At 40.9% G+C, this 20,856-nt stretch overlaps 1 protein-coding gene across 2 annotated transcripts in view; it reads right to left on the reverse strand.

Moving 5' to 3' along the window:
* The window catches only part of Cldn18 (claudin 18), a 28,565-nt gene extending 8,884 nt beyond the window's left edge, over nt 1-19,681 (reverse strand). Inside the window, exon 1 of one of the 2 annotated variants that reach the window (XM_015487305.2) lies at nt 19,457-19,681. In XM_015487305.2, the coding sequence (XP_015342791.1) occupies nt 19,457-19,676 (220 nt within the window). In that variant the 5' untranslated portion in view covers nt 19,677-19,681. Of the gene's footprint in view, nt 1-9,052; nt 9,413-19,456 lie in introns of those variants that run through there. The other variant, XM_015487304.2, reaches the window with a different exon arrangement.
* Nucleotides 19,682-20,856: the final 1,175 nt, after the last annotated feature.

A 20,856-nucleotide genomic window follows, 5' to 3' on the forward strand; every position in this document is an offset into this window, starting at 1 on the left:
AACAGGGCAGACCCACCTCTGGTCTCAGAGTTTTTGACACAGTATGGAACGACAGTCATTACGCATGTCTGTTACAGGTCTGATGAATTTTATAAGGAAGACAAATTAGTTCTTGGTGTCTTCCAGAGGGCAGGTCTGCTAACTTGGGTCAGTCTGCTTGAGTTGACCACAGAGCTGTGTGAATATACAATGATGTGGACACCAATTGTTCTAGCACTCCAGGATATTTATCTAGCACTCCTTTTTCTTCCCTGAAGCATATGACTTCTGAAGGAGCTGCCAAGACTTACATCTGTGCTTTTCAAAATTTTAGTTTCTGTGCTGTCACAAATTGATGCCCTTGGCAAAATACAAAATTACTTGCTTGAGTGTCACAGAAATGTCAAATTATTGTAAAAGTTTAGAAATGTTTATTTTCAGTTTTGGTAGCAGAATTGTTCAGCTGGATAACAAACAGCTTGTGCAGCAGTGTGGTCCACAGGACACATTTTGAATAGTACTATTGACCCTGATCTTTCAAGCCACAACATAGTATCTTGTCCCTTGACCACAGTAAGGTAAGTCAGCATGGGCATTTGACTCAAACTGCACAGAGGAGACCCTTATGCATGATGTGTGTACTTTGGACACAGACAGCAAGCTTCAGGTCAGTCCCTCTCCAGGGGCTGAAGAACTAATGCATGGGGCTGGGAACCCACAGTTTCTATCAGATGGAGAAAGCTGTTGTATAATGACAACCAGATGAAATTCAAGAGGTAGGTACAGTCCTGATGGTTGAGCTCTGGGATCCAGCAATTCCTGAAATCCAAGCACATTCTTTCCTTGGGATCCAGGAGCTATCACAGTATCATTATTTTTTAAAATACCCTTATCTGTTGAAGCTAATTTATGTTGGGGTTCTAACTTGTGAAAGATAGTTTCCTCAATGTTTAGAAATGCTAACCTATAAGACCTTATCTTCAATGGAGAGTTTGTAACCCTCAAGGGTCACAGTGAGCACAGTGTTGCTGAAGCCTCTTGGGGATAGGTTCTTGTGTCTAGTCTTATAGCCACAAATGCACCAATTCCACAATGTGGAGTCAGAGAAGGGTATAGGAATTGGTTTTCTTCTATTTGAAATAGCTGATTTTCCCCCCAATTACATAAGCAGTAAATGGTCATTATAAAAATCGCAAAATCTATAGAAAACCATAAACTGGGATAAAACCTAAAACCTCTTTATCTCACCTCTTGGAGATAACTTTTAATATCTTGGCAAGTAGTGTTCTAGGAAGGCGTTTTTTAAAAAGAAGAAAAAAGCCCAGTGAAGGTCTCACTACTACTCAGACCCAGTAGAAATGCAGATGGTTAAAGACCTTACAAAACTGTAGTAATAAGAGGGCTGTTGGGTATACCCAAAGGAGGTATCTTTCTTGCCCTCAGTGAGCCCAGTTAATGATGCCCTGGCAGAATTCAACTTGGGAATGGAAAAAACAAACAAACAAAATCCAGAGAAATACTTAATAATATTTTTCTCTTTGGGAACACTGGGGGATCTGGCCACACTGCTGCAGGCAAAAGACTCAGAGGATGCTGTAAACTGAACAGGAGGCCCTGTCCTGCCCTCATTGTCATAGCAAATTGCTACATTTGACTGAAAACTATTAGGAGCTTTTCAGACATTAAAAATTTCAATCCACATTTAAAAAACCCTGTAATGCAGATAATAATATTAACTCCATTTTATAGTTGAAGAAGTTGAGACTCAGAAGTGAAGTCACTTGTTCAAGGACACACACCAAGGGAAAGGCTGATCTGGAGTTCCAAATAAATTGCAGAGCTGTCTCCAAATCTTTCTTTCTCATCACAGCACATGACTCTGAGGTACTTCACTCTGGAAAAACAGGTAGAGTCCTGGTACAGGGATCACAAAACTAATAGAATGTATTCTCCAAAGTTGGAGATGTGACCAGAAAATGTCGTAATCTAAATCAATGCTAAAAATGTATAAATGACATTCTCCCAGAATCATCTCAGGGAATAACCTATCCTGGGAGATAATTTGTAAATGTGGTGCTCAAGATGAGGGCATTCCCATCTGACTAATCACCTTGGGAAGACTTCCATCTCAGGCAAAAGCCAGTGCCAGTGGTGTGGCCATAAACTCTAAGGCGTGTATCACAAAGCAATGTGTCATGATGTAGGAATTGGCAGTCAATGAGATATATTGAAAAAAAAAAAAAGGGAGATTGTGCAGAATTTGCTGAAGTGGTTTCTGCAAATACAAGCATGGATCTTCTACTTGTGTATTCATTTATATCTTTGTGTGTTCAAGACAGCACACATTGGCACACTCTTCATATTATCAATTAATATACACTCATCCATGAATTCATTTATTCATCAAGTATTTTAAAGCTCAAATACTCTGCAGTGCCTTTTGCCAGATGCTGTAGAGGGTCTAAAGTTTCATGAGAAATAATTTCTGCCTTCATGCCTTTTAAAACCTGAGAAGATTTTATTTTTACTGCCAGGTACTAACCTCAAATTTCTTTTCACCTTGAGAGTACCTTGGCTGAGTAACCCAAAAGAACCACTTGGTGACAATAGCTCGGGGGGTGGTCCTTGTTCTCTTCAACATACTCAGTTATATTACACATCAGCCCTGTGATTGAGGACAGAGATGTAGAGGACATTTGTGGCACAGCCCCTGCCTTCAGGAAACAGCCTCAGAGCTATCCTGTGTTTAGATGTTACTCTTATGAAACTGGACACTTGGAAAAAGAAATAATGTAGACATCCCTCCATCTTGTTTCCATAGGCCTCTTACAAACTTCAACTCTACCCAGGAGCCTGTTAGAAGTTTAAAAATCTGTTCTAGTTTTAATATTTTTAAGCCTGAAGCTATTCAGCGAAAAAATTAATTTATTCCTTTTGAAAAGCACTTGTCAAGGTATCTGGTTAAAATAAAACAACCAAAAGCAAGCAAATAAGCAAGTAACCAGCCAAACGAAAAATAATTAACCAAGTGAGGTATCTCTTTCTCATTTTATGGGAAATTACACTTATACCCACCCTCAGCAAGGGACTCTCTATTGATTGCATGATTTTAACATTTGTTCCAGACACATCATGGGTATGCTGTGGCTGTGGCCGAGGGATCTGGTATTCCCTGACATTGTTGGATAGGAACTAGTGGGGATGCTGGTAGGTGGGAGGTGAAGCACTGTGGTTTTGCCAATGTGGAGAGTTGGCTACTGGTGTGCCACAGGAGTCCTTGGGACTGGAGCCCTGGCTAGTTTATTCTGATTAGCATTTGTCTCAGACTCTCAGATGCTCTCCTGCCTTTTCTGGTCAAGTATGCATAAGACTTCATTGCTTTCCTGTTCTCTTTAGACCTCTAAATTTCTCATGAACCCCGAATCCTGCTTTGAATCAGAGGTCCACTATGATCCTGAGTTCCTTTTCATTTTTTAGAAACTCTTTCTAGCTTACTTTTGTCCCATTGTAAGTCTGTGGTTAGAAAAGATGCAACATTGCTTTATAACTTGTGTGGCCATGGTTGGAACCAGAAGTCTGTGCTTGTGTGCTTGGGCAGATGGACCAAGATCTTACCCGCTTTGGAAATCAAGGCCCTCGAAGAGTTCTTTGAGGAATGGGAACTCTGCTGGGAACAGGTGTCAGGAAGTGGGGGGAAATGTGCCCTGCTAATCATTGCTAGAGACCCTTAATCCTAATAGTAATGATCCTGGAGAGCTGCAGCATAGTGCTTTGAAGTTCCCTACCAGCTGGAAGATTCTGCCACCTGGGATTCAAATTTTTCTCCGTTAATAGATAAACAGAGAAACTGCCCCGGAACAGGTAGGGTTCCCTTTTCAGCATTCTGTCTCTTATTTGATATTCTGATCAAGAGGCCTGGTCTTATCAGCTGATAACAAGGGAGTTAACTGGCTCTGGAGCCTGATTCCCTGCATGAAGGTGTGACTCCTGCATTCCCAGTGAGTAAGGAGGTGTTATCGAACCTGAAGGGCGGGCAGGATTCAGGCTGAAAAGAGTAAACAGAAAAAAGGGAACTCAGTGTTCCCTCTCTCTTGCAAAATATCTCATTCTGCTAAAGTAGCAGTGGACTGACAGGTGAGGTGCACTCAGGTGTGATTCTCAGTGTTGGCCGCACCTGAGCATCCCTTGGGAGAAACTTTAAAGAAATCGTAATGTTTGACCTCACTCTTAGAGACTTTCATTTAGTTGTTTGATAATATTAGATTTCAAGGAATAATGTAGGAAAAAAGAAGGGGTCATAGTGGGAATTTGAGAGGAATGAGTTCCAGGGCTGGCCCCACTGAGCTGGCGGAGGTTGGGGTTGATGAGGTAGCCATTCACTGGGAGCCAGAGGTCTGGGCTGGGGCCTTGGTGGGGCAGGGAGAAGACCCACATTTCCAGGCAGCTTGGCCTCAGAGTAAAGGCAGGGAGGGCTGGTGGGAGGAGAACAAAGAGGGGAGTCAGAGGCTGACCCCAGAGAATTGGCCCTTCAGAAGAAGGTGGAAAAGCTTAGACTTTCCAGAGATCCCAAGGAACCCACAGGGAAGTCCTTCATGTCTCATGAAAACCTGTAGAATAATGTGATGCCACATGAATGTCATTAGGCAAGCCATTTGACCCCACCAAGGTCTGCTTCCTCAACTCCGGAGTGGAATGAAGATATGTCTTGCTTTAAGATGTTGTGATGATCAGATGCCACTTCAGCCAGGCTTGATAAGTATCCAAGAACATGTTCCTTGCCAAACCTCTTGCCTTTGCCTTTTTTTTTTTTTTAAGTTGTAGGTGTACACATTACCTTTATTTATTTATTTATTTTTATGTGGTGCTTAGAATCGAACCCATTGCCTCACACATGCTAGGCAAGTGCTCTACCACTGAGCCATGACTCCAACTCTTGCCTTTGCCTTTTAATGACTGTACACAAACCCAATCCTCTCACATGGTGATAAAATCAGGCTGAGTATTTGAGACAGTTATGGGTGTGGGATTGTGGTGATTGAGAGGGGAAGAAGTTTGAGAAGAGGAGGAAGAAGAAGGCTGGACTAGTGGCACCAGGAGGGGATCAGGATAATCAGCCACAAGATCTGGCTGGCGATGAGCAGGGGAGCCAGCTGATGGTGACGCAGTGTTAGCCATAACTTATACAAACTCAGTCCCTAGAAGTGTTTCTCCTCTAAGTGGCTGCTGGGAATCGTTCCCCATTCTAATGACCCATTCTAGCCAAACTTTTCACAGTACAACCAGGAGGTAGGATGTAGAGCAGCACCCATCTTCCCCACCCCAGCCCTGTCACCTGTTGTGCCCCATGCTAGGTGTTGTAGGAGATGCAAGACAGGCACCCAAGATACTATGGTCACACACTAACTGATAGAAGACCAACAGCTTCCAAGAGCCCCTACATGTATAGTGGCAGGACCTTACATTCATGTTTGCTGTCCTCAAAATACAATTAGGGAAGTCCTTCCTCTTAGCTCACTGTGTCCTAAATTTCTTCTAAAAGAGCCCAGATTATCTCCCATTGTGGATTTGAAACATTTCAAGACTCCTTGGGGAGCAACTGTGTCTCTTCTTTGTAAGTTCTTTGGCCTGACATCTAATAAAAGTACCTTGTATTACCAAATCTTCCTTCATTTCCTTCCTTATTTTTCTTTTAGAAAAATTGTGCTTTTTTTTTCTATGACTGTATTTACATTCATTTGATATTAAGAGCTGGGGAATTTTTATAATACAGAAACTCATCTCAGACCCTACCTTCTTCCTTATTTCAGGCCACACCCATCAAAATGTCTGACATTCACACATAGTATATTGTATCAGATGATATTTTACACATAGCAGAATTCAACAGTATTTGTCTGAAAAATTAATATAAATTAATGCATGTCCTCTTTTGCACTGTCATTGGTGGTGATCATTTGATGTTCAAGGAAGTTCTTGCAGAACTGAAATTAGCCTGGTGGATAAAGTTCAGCCTAGGCAGTTAGTGTTCAAAGAGTCCCTGTGGCATAGGCAGTTGATGTGCACCAAATAGCTGTATGCTGCTATGTCTCCCAACTTGCAGGGCCACAAGGCCAGTTCTGGACAATGTACTGTGTTTGGGTGTCATTTGCAGGCCAAGGTGATTAGGAGCAGTTGTGCCCCCTTCAGGACTTTCTGGTCTTGCTCCCCCTTCTTTGAATAGTATAGCTACCAGGAGGTTGCTCTTCCCATAATGAACTTGTGGCAGGAAGTAAACTTTTGTGTGTGTGTTAAGCCACTGAGATATTTAGGTTTGTTGCAGTAGCTGACCTTAACTACTCTGATTAATGAAGTCCCTGACATTCTAGTTCCTGTAATGTAGTAGGTATGCCAAAGATATTTGTTGAATATATGATTGAACTAATAATGAATTTGTTTTAGGCAGGAGGAGGAACAAGTTCCTTTCTGTATATGGAACCATAGTTGCAAAAACTATAGTACAAAGTCCTGTTTTGGGGGAAACTCTCTACCTGTTATTAGTTCACATAGTAGTTTATTAGTTAAAATAAACTACTCTTATTATTTAGCTCAACTTAGTGTAACAACCATTTGCTGAATACTCATCCATTCAGCCCTATGCTGGGAACTGGGGAAAGAATTCTTGTCTAGCTAACAGACCCTGTAATGCAGAAGCTGAAGAGACAAATGTACAATAACCAAGTTAGTAGCTAAGGTTCATACTTGAGCAGAACCCCCTTAGTGAGGCCATCCTGACATTCCCCTCCTGACACTTCCTATGGTTAACCTTTTCTTCCTGGTGCTCCATACATTATAACAGGTATTGTCTTTGCTTTGATATACTTTTAAGACATGCTCATGCCTGTCTTCTCGACTAGTGTTTATAGGTGCTGACAGGGCTGGTTTGGGGTCGTGTTTATTCTGCAGGTAGGCAATAAATGCCTCTTAGATTAGTGAGCAAAGGCATGAGGAGTGCATATGCTCAATCCTGTAAGAGTGCTCTGGTTTTTCTCTGGTTTGTGAGATTCTATTTAATTTGAGAATGTGAGAAGACTTCAGGAAAGATTGGTGGAGAGGGCAGTTGCGGTGGTGAAGCAGGGCATTTTGGGGAGTGGAATCAATGGGTCTAGGAAGAGAAGTCAGGGAAGGTAGGTGAAGGAAGTGGGATGGCACTGGTTTTAGGCTGTCATGTCTGTACCCAGTTAATCTGGGAACCAAGAATCATGAAAGGTGTTTGGACTTTGAAATGTGTGAGGAGGTGAGAACTGAGACTGAGAGTTGGTGACTGAAGATTCCCCCAACCTTGAGCCATAGTCAAAGGAGCAAATGCTTTAAAGAGATGAAGGACAGATTGAGAAAGGTGATGAGTGAGAAGTGATGGAAAATTTTAGTCTTTGAATCTGGTTGTCAGTGACCCAGGAGGGACATAGAACTTGACAATGATCAGAATCAAGAGTATATTTTCCAGAAAGGGAGGATAGAGCATAAGGTAGAAGGGAGAAAGAAGGAAGGGAGAAGGAAAGAGGCCCATCAACAGGGCATGCTTCCAGGTGGCGTGGTATGGGGCCTACAGAGCCAGTGGAGGGTTGGCCTTCGATAGGAGAGGGGAGGGGGTCTAGTTCCACACAGAGTAGAATTATCAAGAGGCAGAGAGAGATTGAGTGGACTCACTAAGGATAGGATTCCCTCCATGGAATAAGGCAAGGTAGGGTAGTGGCAATGAGGTTTGGCCATTTATGGGAGTGGGAGTATCTGGAAGCTTCCATGTGTGAAATTGTGATGCGGAGAAAGTGAGAGATTAGTAATGTTTGGTGGGGCCTAGGGAAAAGGTCACTGAGCATGAAATCATGGGATGTTATGCTTTAATTTTGAATATGAGGTCAATCTTTTTTCTTCACCTAGTAATTAAAATTAGGGGTAGCCATCCATGTCTTACATGTCCTCCCTCTGACCTCTCCCCTCACTATATAGCACAATCACTGGTGACTCTAGTTTTCTTGCCTCTGGCCAGGTTCTACCCCACTTGCTTTCATGGTGTCAGTGATCTTATTGATCCTGCAATGAGTGGCTTCCACACATGGACTAAATAACTCAATTCTTACAGTCTGACACCTATCTTCTACTTCTTTCTGAAAATGAACATTAATTAGTTGAATTGTTTTTTGCAATTCAATTTCAAGGACTCCACATTCTCTTTACAATTTCTTGCAAATTTATTTCCATCTACCTGGTTACAAGGTACTTGTTTCAAAGACACATATTTTGGCCACCACTTGGATCCACTGATTAGGTTGCCCTATTATTTTTTTATTTGCTTTTTAAAAAATAAATACAAATAGACCTCCTATAATATCCAGAATGCAAAGTTGCTATGACGTATATTTGAAATAATTATCTGCATTAGAAACAAGGTTTAACTTATTCTATCCTTGAGGATGAAAGGATATCACATTTGTAATTATATTTACATGCTGACATCACTATAATTATAATTTTATATTCTGACACATTGATTATTAGGAAGAACATACCTGATGTTCTTAATTTCAAATGCAGAAAAAGGAAATTATAATGCAATGGTAATATTTTTGGCACTTACAGAGACTTCACCTTTTCAAAGAAAAATTTAGTTGGATTGAATATAATTAAATTAGCCCTTGATAAACTTTTATGCCTCTATCAAAAGACTTAACATCCTCCTTCCCCACTCCCATGTCTGTGCAGGCAGAAGTGAGTCACATGCACAGGGAAGCAAACAATTTATTTTCTCCTGGAGAAACAGTTTATTCTAGGTATCACCAGCCAGCTCTTAAAATAGACCTGTTCTTCTGGTGGCCTGCCTCCTTACTTGCAATTCCTTCAACTTGGTATGGTTTCCCTCATTTTTCCTATTGCTCTCTTTGACAGAGAGCCAGCTTCTCTTATTTACACCTTTTTTCCTGGGCCAGAGTGGCCAGGGTCACCTGCAGAGGCAGGAGTGTGGCTCATTCTGGGCACCAGGATGGATAGCTGCTTGGCCTGTGCTCGCCGGGTCCTGCCCACGGTGCATGGTGCCTACCTGGAAGGCCCAGGATGGTGAAATAGGGCCGACACTCGGTGAACCCGGAGCTCTGCCTCACACAGCTCCTCCAGAGTCCTTCATACTGGAACACGGCAGTGACTGGGTTGTCATACAGGTCCTGGGTGCTCCACATGTCCATCCCCGTGGCAGCGATGCAGCCCGCCAGACCCAGGAGGGACAGGAGGAACCCCACCACTTGGCACGTGGTGGTGGACATGGCCTCAGCACGCTCGCTCTGTGGTGCCACCAGGGAGAAGCTGCCACCCTCCTGCTGCCCAAGCTGTGCACCGACCTGCGCCGGAGGGGACCTCTGCTAATCAGATGGTTTCCCTTGGCTCTCAGTGTTTGCTCACTCTGTTTTCCTTAGATAGTTCAGTTTCACTCCTCATTCAAGGGCATTATTTTTTCATTTGTTAGGGAAGCAGCCCCAAGAGGCACTTGTCTGGCTGAGCCACACAGCCCCAGTGGATTCAAGTACTGGGTGGGCTGAGTGGACAGGACTCCCTCCTCTAGGTGGTACCAGCCTCCCCAACCCCAGCTCTGGCTTAACCCCAAACAGGCCACCATCTATGGAAAACACTGAAGTGCCCACTACCACTGAGAGCATCACTTGAGACCACTCTGTCTGACCTCATTTAAAATAAAAAGGACCTAGGAAGCTCCCACCTAGCTCCATCTTAAACCAGAGCTTGGCCACTCCTATATTACCCTTCACTTACACCTTTCCATTTTGATCTTACAGAAATGGGCAGGCCAAGTGTTATTATTCCCATATGTTCTTTAAATGAGTAAATGAAGTGAAAGTAGGCTAAGGAATGTGTCCAAGTGCCTTGATGCACAGATGCTTGAAGGACGGCCAAGGTGGGGTTCCCACTTTGACTTCCAGTCTAGCTCTCCTCTGTTTTTATGAGCAGTGGAGAGGGGCAGGCAAAGTTATCTCTACTTGTGAGAACAGGAAACCAGGGCCTAGAGATATGCTCTCTCCACAGGTACTGGAACTGAAATGAGAAGCCAGGAATACCTTGACCTCCATATTGTTCTGTCACTCATGTCACAAGAATCAGGTGAGGGTCAAGAAAGGGACAGAGAAGGTGCTATGAAGGTCCAAGGAGGGGCCAAGGATGATCGGGCTAAGGACCCTGACCTGGTCACTGAGAGACTTAAGATCTACTCTTGGCAATGTCACTTGCGCCTGGTGTGCTGGTGGTCTAGTCCTTATAGGTCAGGTTCTTCATATGTAACTGGGGACTAATGGAGAACACTTTCAGATCTCATACACTGTCTTTTACATTTGTAGAAAGGCTTCCACTTTAGTGGTCCAAATAATAGAAACTGTAAAATCCCAGTAAAGAGCACGTGGCTGAAGAGATCAGGTGTTAGGTTCTGTCTCTACAACACAATTCTCTTAAGAGAATTGATCAACTGGCTGCTTCCTGAGGGTCATGTATGTCTGGTCTGTGAATTCAGAGACATTTTAATTAGATCTTTGCAAATCTGGATTTCAAGGCCCTGAAATACATGCACACATACATGCCCCCTTCCCTCAATCTCTAACCATGACAGATTCTCCAGGAAATGAGCCCTTTTGTCTGGACATTTCAATGTTATCTTGGGTGCACCCAGCCATTGCTTTCATGACTTTATTCCCAGCAAACAGAGAAGGCAAATAATCTGAATGGAGGCAAAACTACCCTCGACTGCACACCTTACCTGTGATCAGTGTTGGAAGAGAATGAAGCATGAGTCAGAAGACCCCAAATAAGGGCACAAGGAAGAGTTATATGACTTAAAGTGAAACTGTGCTAATGTCTGTGTGTTCCCTGAGCTGAGCTACAAAATGCTAAATGGCAGGGAAGGGGCAGTCAGAAATGACACTGGTTTCTGCTGGTGGACAGGGATTGACCAGTTAAATTGGTTAAGTGTTGTTGGAATAATTCAGGAATTATTTTGCTACTCTTTCCATGGTCAGGGCTATCTTACTTTTCATTTAATCAAGAGGCAGTCTTTTTTTTTTTTTTTTTGGTGCTGGGGATTGAACCCAGGGATGCTTAACTTCTGAGCTAAATCCTCTGCCCTTTTTGTATTTTATTTAGAGACAGAGTCTAGCTGAGTTGCTTAGGGCCTCACTGAGTTGCTGAGGCTGGTTTTGAACTCATAATCGTCCAATCCCAGCCTCCTGAGTCATAGGGATTATAGGCATGCATTACTGTGCCTGGCAAGGCAGGCTTTTATATTTAAAAAAAAAAATCTTATTGGTTTGGTTTCCAGCTATCCAGTTTATGGTATTTATCCGTAACCTCTTCCCATATGTTGGTTATAATGCCACCAAAACAACAAGTCAGAAACAGAAAAATAAAGAAATAAGTTGTTATAAGCTATGTATTCTCATTCATGACAGTTTCTCCTCCAATTTCCTTATGTAGATGTTTTATGCCAAATTTTAAAATCAGAAAAAAGTTATTCAGGTATAACTTAATAATGAATTTAAGTTTTTCTTCTTGGTTGAAATGTGGCAGTGACTTTATTTATATATTTATTTTTTGAAAGAAGGAAATAGGGTAAACTAAAGCTTTCTTAACCCAGGAAGAAAACTGAATTAAGAAAGAATTATAAATCTACATACTTCTGTGTTTTAAAACACATATAAGGTGGGAGTTTTTACTTTCTTGTCAATGTTTGTGCCCTGAAATGAGTGGACCATTGTGTTGGTTGTCTTTGCCAAAGAATGGTTGGGGATCCAAGAAGAAAATCTGATGTCCTTGTTTATGGCAAAGGTTTCGTTGAAAGGAATCAAATGTTAAGCTCTTGCACTAACTCGCTGTCTGATTCTGTTTAGTATAATAGGTTTGGTACAATTTTGTTTAATCACCTTTAAAATGGAACAAAATGTTTTTCTGACTTCATCAGGGAAACCATCCCTGCATTCAGGTTTAATTATGGTTGTAGTAGTATCATTCCAGATTGTAAGTTTCTGGGAGCTTATGTTATTTTACTGACATTGGAGAAATTATTTCCACTACTTCTGTTAACAATTTTTTAGGAGTATTAATAGAACATCTTTTGTGGTAATTAGGCAAAAATGGTGGTACAAATAGCAATATAAAATATTATAGCCAGGAATTAGGAAAGAGTAAAGCTAATTATACTAACTAGAAATAATTGACACATTAATTTTTCTTTCAATAGATTACCACAATGTACATATTCCTAATTTCTGATTCTACATTTTGGTGTTCATAATAGAAAAGTTAGAGAAAATTTTAACAAATCACTCATAATTTTAACTCTATACAAAACATTTGCCAGACTTCTTTCATTTCTGTTCTCTTTCTATATTTTTTATGAGATTAAGGGATTATATGGTTTGATGTCTTGCTTTTTCTACTTCATTGTAGTTATGTAAGCTTTTGTAGATGTAATTTAGTACGAGTGTATTAATATATAAAGGTATTATTATTCACCTAAACAGTGTCTCCTCCTCCTACACCACCACCACCACCACCACCACCACCACCTCTTCTTCTTCTTCTTCTCTTTCTCCTTCTTCTTCTTCTTCTTCCTTCTTCCTTCTCCCTTCTCCTTTCTTCCTTCTTCGTCCTCCTTTCTTCTTTCTTCTTCGTATTGAGGATTTGACACATGGTCACTTTAGCACTAAGCTACATCCCAAGCCATTTTTATTTTTTATTTTGGGACAGGGTCTCACTAAATTGCTTAGAATCTTGTTAAATTGCTGAAACTGGCATCCAAATTGCTATCTTCCTGTCTCAGACTCCCAAGCCGCTCAGATTACAGGTATATGCCACCATGCCCAGCATGTGTCCATTCTTATATAGGTAAATTGTATCTTCCCTCAGTTTTCTTTTGTATGAAAGCAACATTACGATGAACATTTTACATGTAACCCTTTGCCAGCATTTCTAGTGACTGTTTTTTTTTTTTTTTTTGGGTACTGGAGAATGAACCTAGGAGCACTGTACCACTGAGCTATACTCTAGCCATTTTTAAAATTTTATTTTGAGAGAGTCGTGCTAAGTTGCAAAATTGTACCAAACCTATTATACTAAACAGAATCAGACATCGAGTTAGTACAAGAGTATTACATTTGATTCCTTTCAACAAAACCTTTGCCATAAACAAGGACATCAGACTTTGAACTTGCTGTCCTCCTGCCTCAGGCTCCTGAGTTGCTGAGATTACAGGTGTGCACTCCCCTGGCCAGCTCTGATTCTTTTAGGATAGTTTCTTAGAAGTGTGAAATTTCAAAAAAACTCGTTTTTACATAGAACTATGTTGCTTTTTATGAATTTTATTCCTAGCAGCAGTATTTGAAAGCTCTTACTCCACCCATACCTAAATTGTGAATTTGATATATACATGATTACTTATTTTAATTTGCATTTTTTGATTACTGAGTTAGAACTTTTTTTTTTAAACTTTTTTTTAGAAGTAGTTGGACACAATACCTTTATTTAATTTATTTATTTTTATGTGGTGCTGAGGATCGAACCCAGAGCCTCACATGTGCTAAACAAGCGCTCTACTGCTTGTTTAGCACATGTGAGCCACAATCCCAGACCCTGAGTTAGAACTTTTTAAACAAATTTTTAAGAATATTTTTTCCTTAAAAACTTCAGTTATTCATTAGAGTTTCAGTATTTTTCCTATCAACTTATGTGAATTGTTTGTTAAGGATCTTAGGACATCATAAATAATTATAAATTATAAAATTTATTTATATTTATAAAAACAGCTCAGTTGTTTGATTTTAGTTTCATTTGTGTTTTTAGAAAGAAAAAACATGCAATGTGTCTCATTTGTGTGCTCCTTGGTGCCTGGTGCATAAAATGTGCTCAATAAATATTTGTTGAATGATGTAGTCAAACAAATTTACTTTTCCTTCTCTAAGCATTGTGTTCATGCTTAGAAAATTATTTTCCATTTAGGAGATAAAATTATAAAAATTTAAAAAAATATAAAAGTATTTTATGTGTTTTACATTTAATTCACCTGGGATTTATTTTGGTATGCGTTTGAGTTGATACTATCATTCTTTTTTTCCTTCCAAAAAAAGCTAGTCATTAATCTTGTAGCATTTATTGAATAACCTTCCCTTTTCCCCATTGCTTCGTAAAACTTTCTGTAACTTTCACGAAATTCACTTATGCGTGTCATTTTAGGTTTTATTTAATAATCTGTTTGTTCATGCTTGTGCCAAAACACAATTTTTAATTATCAAAGCTTTAAAATTTAGTTGAACATCTGGTAGAGTTAGCTGTCACTTCATTATTCTTAAACAAATAAACAAAAACTTTTAAGAGTTCCTTATCTACTGCTTTTTAGTGGTATACACTTTGTCAAGTTCCCAGAGAACTTTTACTGATAGTTTCATTAAAGTTTCTTTGCAGTGCTGGGGGTTGAACACAGGACTTTGAGCATGCTAGGTAGGTGCTCTGCCACTGAGCCACATCCCAAGCCCAGATTAAAATTTTCACAATGGAGAAGAGCCCAGGTTCTGGAGAAGTTCTCTTGGTTTGAATCTTTACCCTGCCGCTTACTCCTACAGGCCGCCAAGAATTATTTTTTTGTTTTTGTTTTTGGGTACCGGGGATTGAATTCAGGAGCACTCAACCACTGAGCCCTATTTTGTATTTTATTTAGAGACAGGGTCTCACTGAGTTACTTAGTACCTCCCTTTTGCTGAGGCTGGCTTTGAACTCGTGATCCTCCTGTCTCAGCCTCCTGGGATTACAGATGTGTGCCACTCCACCCAGCCAGGCAATTTTTTAGTCTCTCTGTGTCTCAGTTTCCTTGTATAAAATGTGTATAAAATGGAGATAATAATAGTCCTTATTTCGCAGGGTTGTTGTGAAGATTAGGCAGTTTAATTAAACTTATATAATTGTATATATTGTTGGTTTATAAATGTTAATTTCTTAGAAAAGTACATAGAAATGTCTCAATAAATTCTATTATTATTATATATTTATTAGAGGCAAATGTGCATTTTTATAATTTTCTCATGAAGGAACCTGCAGTATGTATTTCTATGTAGGTATTTTAGAAATTTCTCAAAGCTTTAAAATTTTTTTTTTCATTTTGATTCTTGCAAAATGCTAAAACATATTTTTCCTTTTTCTTTTCTTTTTTTTGTACTAGGGATTGAACCCAGGGTCTTAGTACATGCTGGGCAAGCCCTCTACCACTAAGCCATATCCAGTCCATATATTATTATTAAGTATTTAACACGTCACTGTACTGTGTTGCCTCCCCTTTCCCTGTCCATCACACACAGAGCTGAGTTTTTTTCAATTCCCTGAATACCCCTCACTTTCTCTTCTCATTTACCCCCGCCCCCCCTCTTCTTCTTCATCCTCTTGGGTACCATGTTGCTATGAACTCAGTTCACCACCATTTCCTTCTGGCAGCCTCCCTTTCTTCATGATCTCTACCCTGTACCAGACATGGTACTTACTACCCCCTCATTCCTGTGGTTCTTAACTGGATGAGTTGGCCCCCTAGGGAATATTTGGCAATCAGGAGACAGTTTTGATTGCCACAACTGGGGTGAAGGAGGCAATGCTACTCCTAACTTAGGGGATAGAGATCAGATGATACTAAATATCCTGCAATGTACATGATCCCCCCACCCCTGAATGTCAATAATGCTGAGGTTGAGAAACCCTGTATTGCAATGACTGTTTACTAAACGTCCCTGTGACATTTATATTACCCACATGTAGACAGTCTGGGACATAGTAGATGCTCAACAATGTTGAATGAATAAACATTTCTTCTAATGCTACAAGTCTATGTCATTGTTTATTTCCCAATTATTTTTGCATATGAGAAGACCAAAGACCTTTGCTTTTTCTTCCTTGTGTGCCCTATGAAAGAACCTGTCTATACCTAGTCAGCCCAGAACAGGTCGACTGCTGGTTATGAGGCTAGTAAATGACAACTTCTAGGAAGGTGACCTATACCTAGAGTTTTTCTGGAGGGTTTGATTGTGTCTTGTTGTTTCTCTTTGAGCCTGAGAATCTGTGTTTGAAATCTTGGAGTGTATAGCTTCTTAATGGAAATTTTAAAATTCTGAGCTTTCATTTCAGTGGCAATGGAAAACAAATTAAAACAAATGTTCCAGATCTGTTTGTTGGTCACTAATGGTTTATGTTTATGTTGGTGCTTACATTTGCACCAGGGGTAGCCAAATGAAGTTCTCAATTGCTAACAAACAAAGCTTCTCTGTAGCTCAAATATAAAACAGAGCTGCAGGAATTTCTCCCCATCCAGTGGTACTGCAAGTTCAAAGGCTTGTGCCTTGGTGGCTAGTACATTAGCACCACCCAAAAGCTGCTCACCATCATGTCTTTGAACACAGCTGATTACAGTGATTATTGGGGGAAATACACAGTAAGGAACATTCTCTGTGCAATTCCAGAAATAATTGGTCAAGAAGGCCATTAAAGCCAGATTTCAGGAGCTCCCCAAAACAACCTTTCCTCAAATGAACATGACCACTGTAGGGAACCATGGAGTCACAGATACCTTATAACCACAGATGTGAGAGGATGGTTCCTTGCTGGGGCATGGCTAACTGTGAGGTGTGATCTCATCAAAGTTATTAATACTGTTTTGTAATGCAAACCTATGTGAATAGAGAATTTGCATCAGTAATATTGAAGTTAAAACACTGAAACAAGGTGAAATCTAGAGGAGACTTGAGGCAGATCCTTTGTTCTGTTACACCTAAGTGGAAATTAACAGCATGCTTCACCCAAATTAAGTTTTAAATTTGAGCTTAGTTTTGATTTAATTTATATTATATTTGCAAGTTTGGTTTGGTTCTTGGGCAACACTTTCATGCATAAGGAATTTAAATTTATTGTTACAGTTGTATGTAATAAAGTAACTTTGAAATAAATAGATTAACAATAATTAAAATAAATAACATTTAATAATTTAAATCAGCTTTGAGTGTCTGCAAGAATGTTTTTAAAATGGGATTTCTATAATACTTTCTTTGTAAAACCCTTCCTGAACTATCTAGTCATGGGATTTACACACACACACACACACACACACACATTTACACACATGCACACAAGGTATACTAGGCAGTCTTGGTCTGCCTTGTTTTCAACTCCTGGAGCATGGGCAAGTCACCCTGACCCTGTGAGTCTGCATACTTCATCTGTAACATAAATATGGGGGATGTTGACTGCTGCTGTTAGTCCAGGAGGAAGTCTGGGTGGGGCTGCAGAACCAGACTTAGGCTAGAGATGAGGACAGAAAGGTACCTATGTGGTGGAGATTTCTGCTTTGTGTCTTAGAGCCTTGGGGGATTCCTATTAGGCCTATGCTCTAGAGCTTAGGCTCAGACAGGAAAGGTTTAGAGCCCTGGCTACCTATATAGGTGACCTTGGACAAGTTATTTAAACTCAGTTTCCTTGTCTACAAAGGTACTATAACAATCACATCAAGTTCACCAGGCGTTTGTAGAGACCATACAAAATATTCAAGGCTTATTCAATGTTAGTGTACAATTCTCCATTGCTGTTTCCTCTTTGCGAAGTAGAGTGGCAGCTCTCCAGGTACTCAGAGGAGCTTTGTGGTATGAGGTCAGCTGTTGGCTGATTTTTCTCCCCTGTGGTCTCTAGCTCGGCATGGACCCATGTCCTACATTTTGATAGGTTTTGGGCATTTTGAGTCTGAGGTGAGGGATGATCCCAAGAGCAGGTGGCTAGACCCAGAGCTAGAAGGGGTCAACAGGACATAGAGACATAGAAGTAGCTCATCTTCCCTCTAGCCCCTATTGAAGGGAGACCCACTGAATGGTAGCTGGTCACATCTGGCTCACATTCTCCTGTTGATCCTCAGTCCCTCCCTCTCACCCTGGTTCTATGGCCTTTGTCTTCAGCTGTCTTCCTGCTTTGATCTATTCTGCATTCTCTTACAGATTAATATTCTTGAAATACCATCATCTTAAACAAAAACAAAACAAAACAAAACAAACAAACCTCTCACTGGCTTCAAAACACCATAGCCTGGCACTTAATAATCTTTATAATTGTCCCACATAAACCCTCTCCACCAGCCAAGGTCATTCTCTCATTTGCTCCTGAGTGAGATGTGGGTGGTCTTTGCCCATGATTTTTTTTTCTGTAATGCTGCTCCCTCCAAATCCTAATCACCTTTCACAGGTTCTGTGTGACTTTTTCCCCTTGGTTGAGTTGTTTTTTTCTGAGCAGATTCATTGTCATCTCATGTCTTCCCGCACTGGCCCTCTGTCTTCCTCACTTGGCACCTTATATTACCCATCAGGGAGTATGGTTCCCTATTCTGGGAGTGTTTTATTTTTGATGAAGATTATGATATTTCAGAATTTGAAGTTGTAGGGAGCGCTCCATAAATAAATATTGAATGCATAAAAGAATACATATGTCCAAGGTCTACTTGTTACCTTTCTATGTGTCTCGATCTTGACCCTACAGTCAAATGGCAACTTTAGGTGGGAGAAGCCCTGTGGTTTCTATTTCTGATTCTCCCTACAATGCCCAACATGATAAATTCCCCTATCGGAACTTTGATTTTATTCATGGAAGGAATAAATAAGCAAAAATAAAAATGACAAGTTTGTTCATTGTCTTACTCTATTCTGAGTGAAGGACACTTTTAACATGACTTGAATTTTTCAAGTTGAAATGACCAGTCTACTTAGCAATCAAACACACAATCCTTGTGTAGCTAACATGCCAATCTGGGGAAGGGACACCATGGTTATAACACCTTTCCCCTCATGGCAGAGCTCATCTGCCGTGCAAAGGCCTGGGTGGGATGTCTGGCATCTCATCCCTTGTAATTCATACTTTTCAGGAGGTCAGAAACCTGGAGTCCAGAGCAGGGGCTTATCCAGCACACTCCAGAGAACCCTAGCTCTCTTTCTCGGTCTTTCCCTCTGCCCCAATTCTATGGCTTCTTCTTGCTTAGGCATCCCTGAAAGCTGGGAGCTGGAGATGGAATCGTTCAGGAGATAGGCAGTCCCCAACTCGGTGAGGGGAATCTTGGGACTAAAGGAAAAAAGTGACTAAAGTCTTAATCTCTTGAGTCCTGGTCTTGTGCATGATTGAGACTATGCCTTTGCTCACATAGGAGGTATTAGAAAAATGTGCCCCTGGGGAAAAGGAGGCATATTCTAGCTAGGGAAACAGGAGCTCCAACAACTCCAGAAAGTTTCTTTCCCTAAGGTTCCTATACTTCTGTTTCAACCCTTATGATGCTTGCAGTTACCTTTGTCAGAAACAAATGTCATTTCCCCCATCCCATGGTCCTCCTGTCTGGGACATCTGCCATCTCCTCACCACCCCAGCCTCTCCACCAGCCAGCCAGGAACCCGGCTCTTACCTGGCAGTCCCAGCAAGGTGTAGTAGCCCCGGCACTCGGTGAAGCCAGAGCTCTCTCGGACACAGGAGCGCCACAGCCCTTGATAGTTGAATACAGCTGTCACTGGATTGTTGTACAAGTCTTGGGTACTCCACTGATCCATGCAGGTGGCAGCAATGGTGCCTGCAAACCCAATCATTGAAACTACAAATCCCAAGCCCTGGCAGGCAGTCACAGACATGATGGGGTACAGCGTTGACACAGAGTGTCACAGGACAAAGGACAGCCCAGTTCTGAGAATGCTGAGCGTAGGGATGGTGTTTTCTTGCAGAGGCTGGTGCACACGTCATAAATGGGTCATGTAATGGAGGGGGAGACTCACCAGTGCCACCTGGGCTTGCCTTGCTCCTTTATCTACCTAAGTGAGATAATTTCTATAACATGGTACCAAGAGCCATTTGTTTTCTACCATATGTACACTCTACTCACTGTTTACCTTTTGAGGGAGTTTCTTTCCTGATTAGCCAGGTTCCCCTTTGTAGAGGGTAAAGTGAGTGTAGAGGTGGCTGCATGGGAGGTGCTGCAGGTTGGTCTTGTGGGGACTGCAGTGGATAAGCCAGAAAATCCTTGGAGACACAATGGCTTTGTTCATGTGGCCCTCCCAAGTGAAGGGACTGAGATACTGCTGCCATCTTAGTCAAAAAATGTAGGCAAAGCTGGTTAGGAGGCATGAGGAATCAGCATTGATTCTTACTCATCATAGTAGTTATGTTCTATAAAGTCACAAAGGACACTGAGTAAGTAAATACTGAATCATTGTTCATCGGGGCAAATATAGGGTTAGGTTCCTGTGAGCCTCTGGTCACCACATTTTCATCAATATATAATCTTTTGTGTTTCTATTTAAAGACACTTTATTTACCATACACTGTTGATTCATTAGTATCGAACTAGCAGTCAACAGCAGTGTAGTTTGTGCCTCTAACACATGAGTTTTCTCCATAAGGTGCAAAACAGCTTCCTGTTGTTGATAAAACAATAGATATCTCTTCATCACTGTGCACAGGGACCATTTTAAATAGCGAACCCAATAAAAAGCACGAAAATATGAAGTGTGTGGTGTTAAATATGATTCCAAAAGGATACTGGTTTACAGCATGAGAGCTGAAAAAAGGAGGCAGAGCCTCACCTTGTTAAGCCTCTACTGAGAACATGTAACTTAGGAGCCCATTTCTCTCCCCCTGCGCATGTTCAGTTTTGACTGTGGAAGTGTAATCAATGGGTATTGGTTTTAGAAAAATTTACAAATATGGAATACCTGAATAATGAGAACCAACTGTAGTAGAGATTTGATGGAACTGATCAGTTAATGTGGTCATGCTGCAGCTTCTGTGGTGTTCACTCTGCCTTGATCTACAGAG

The sequence above is a fragment of the Marmota marmota genome, unplaced genomic scaffold (genome assembly GCF_001458135.2).
Source record: "Marmota marmota marmota unplaced genomic scaffold, marMar, whole genome shotgun sequence".
Taxonomy (NCBI): domain Eukaryota; kingdom Metazoa; phylum Chordata; class Mammalia; order Rodentia; family Sciuridae; genus Marmota; species Marmota marmota.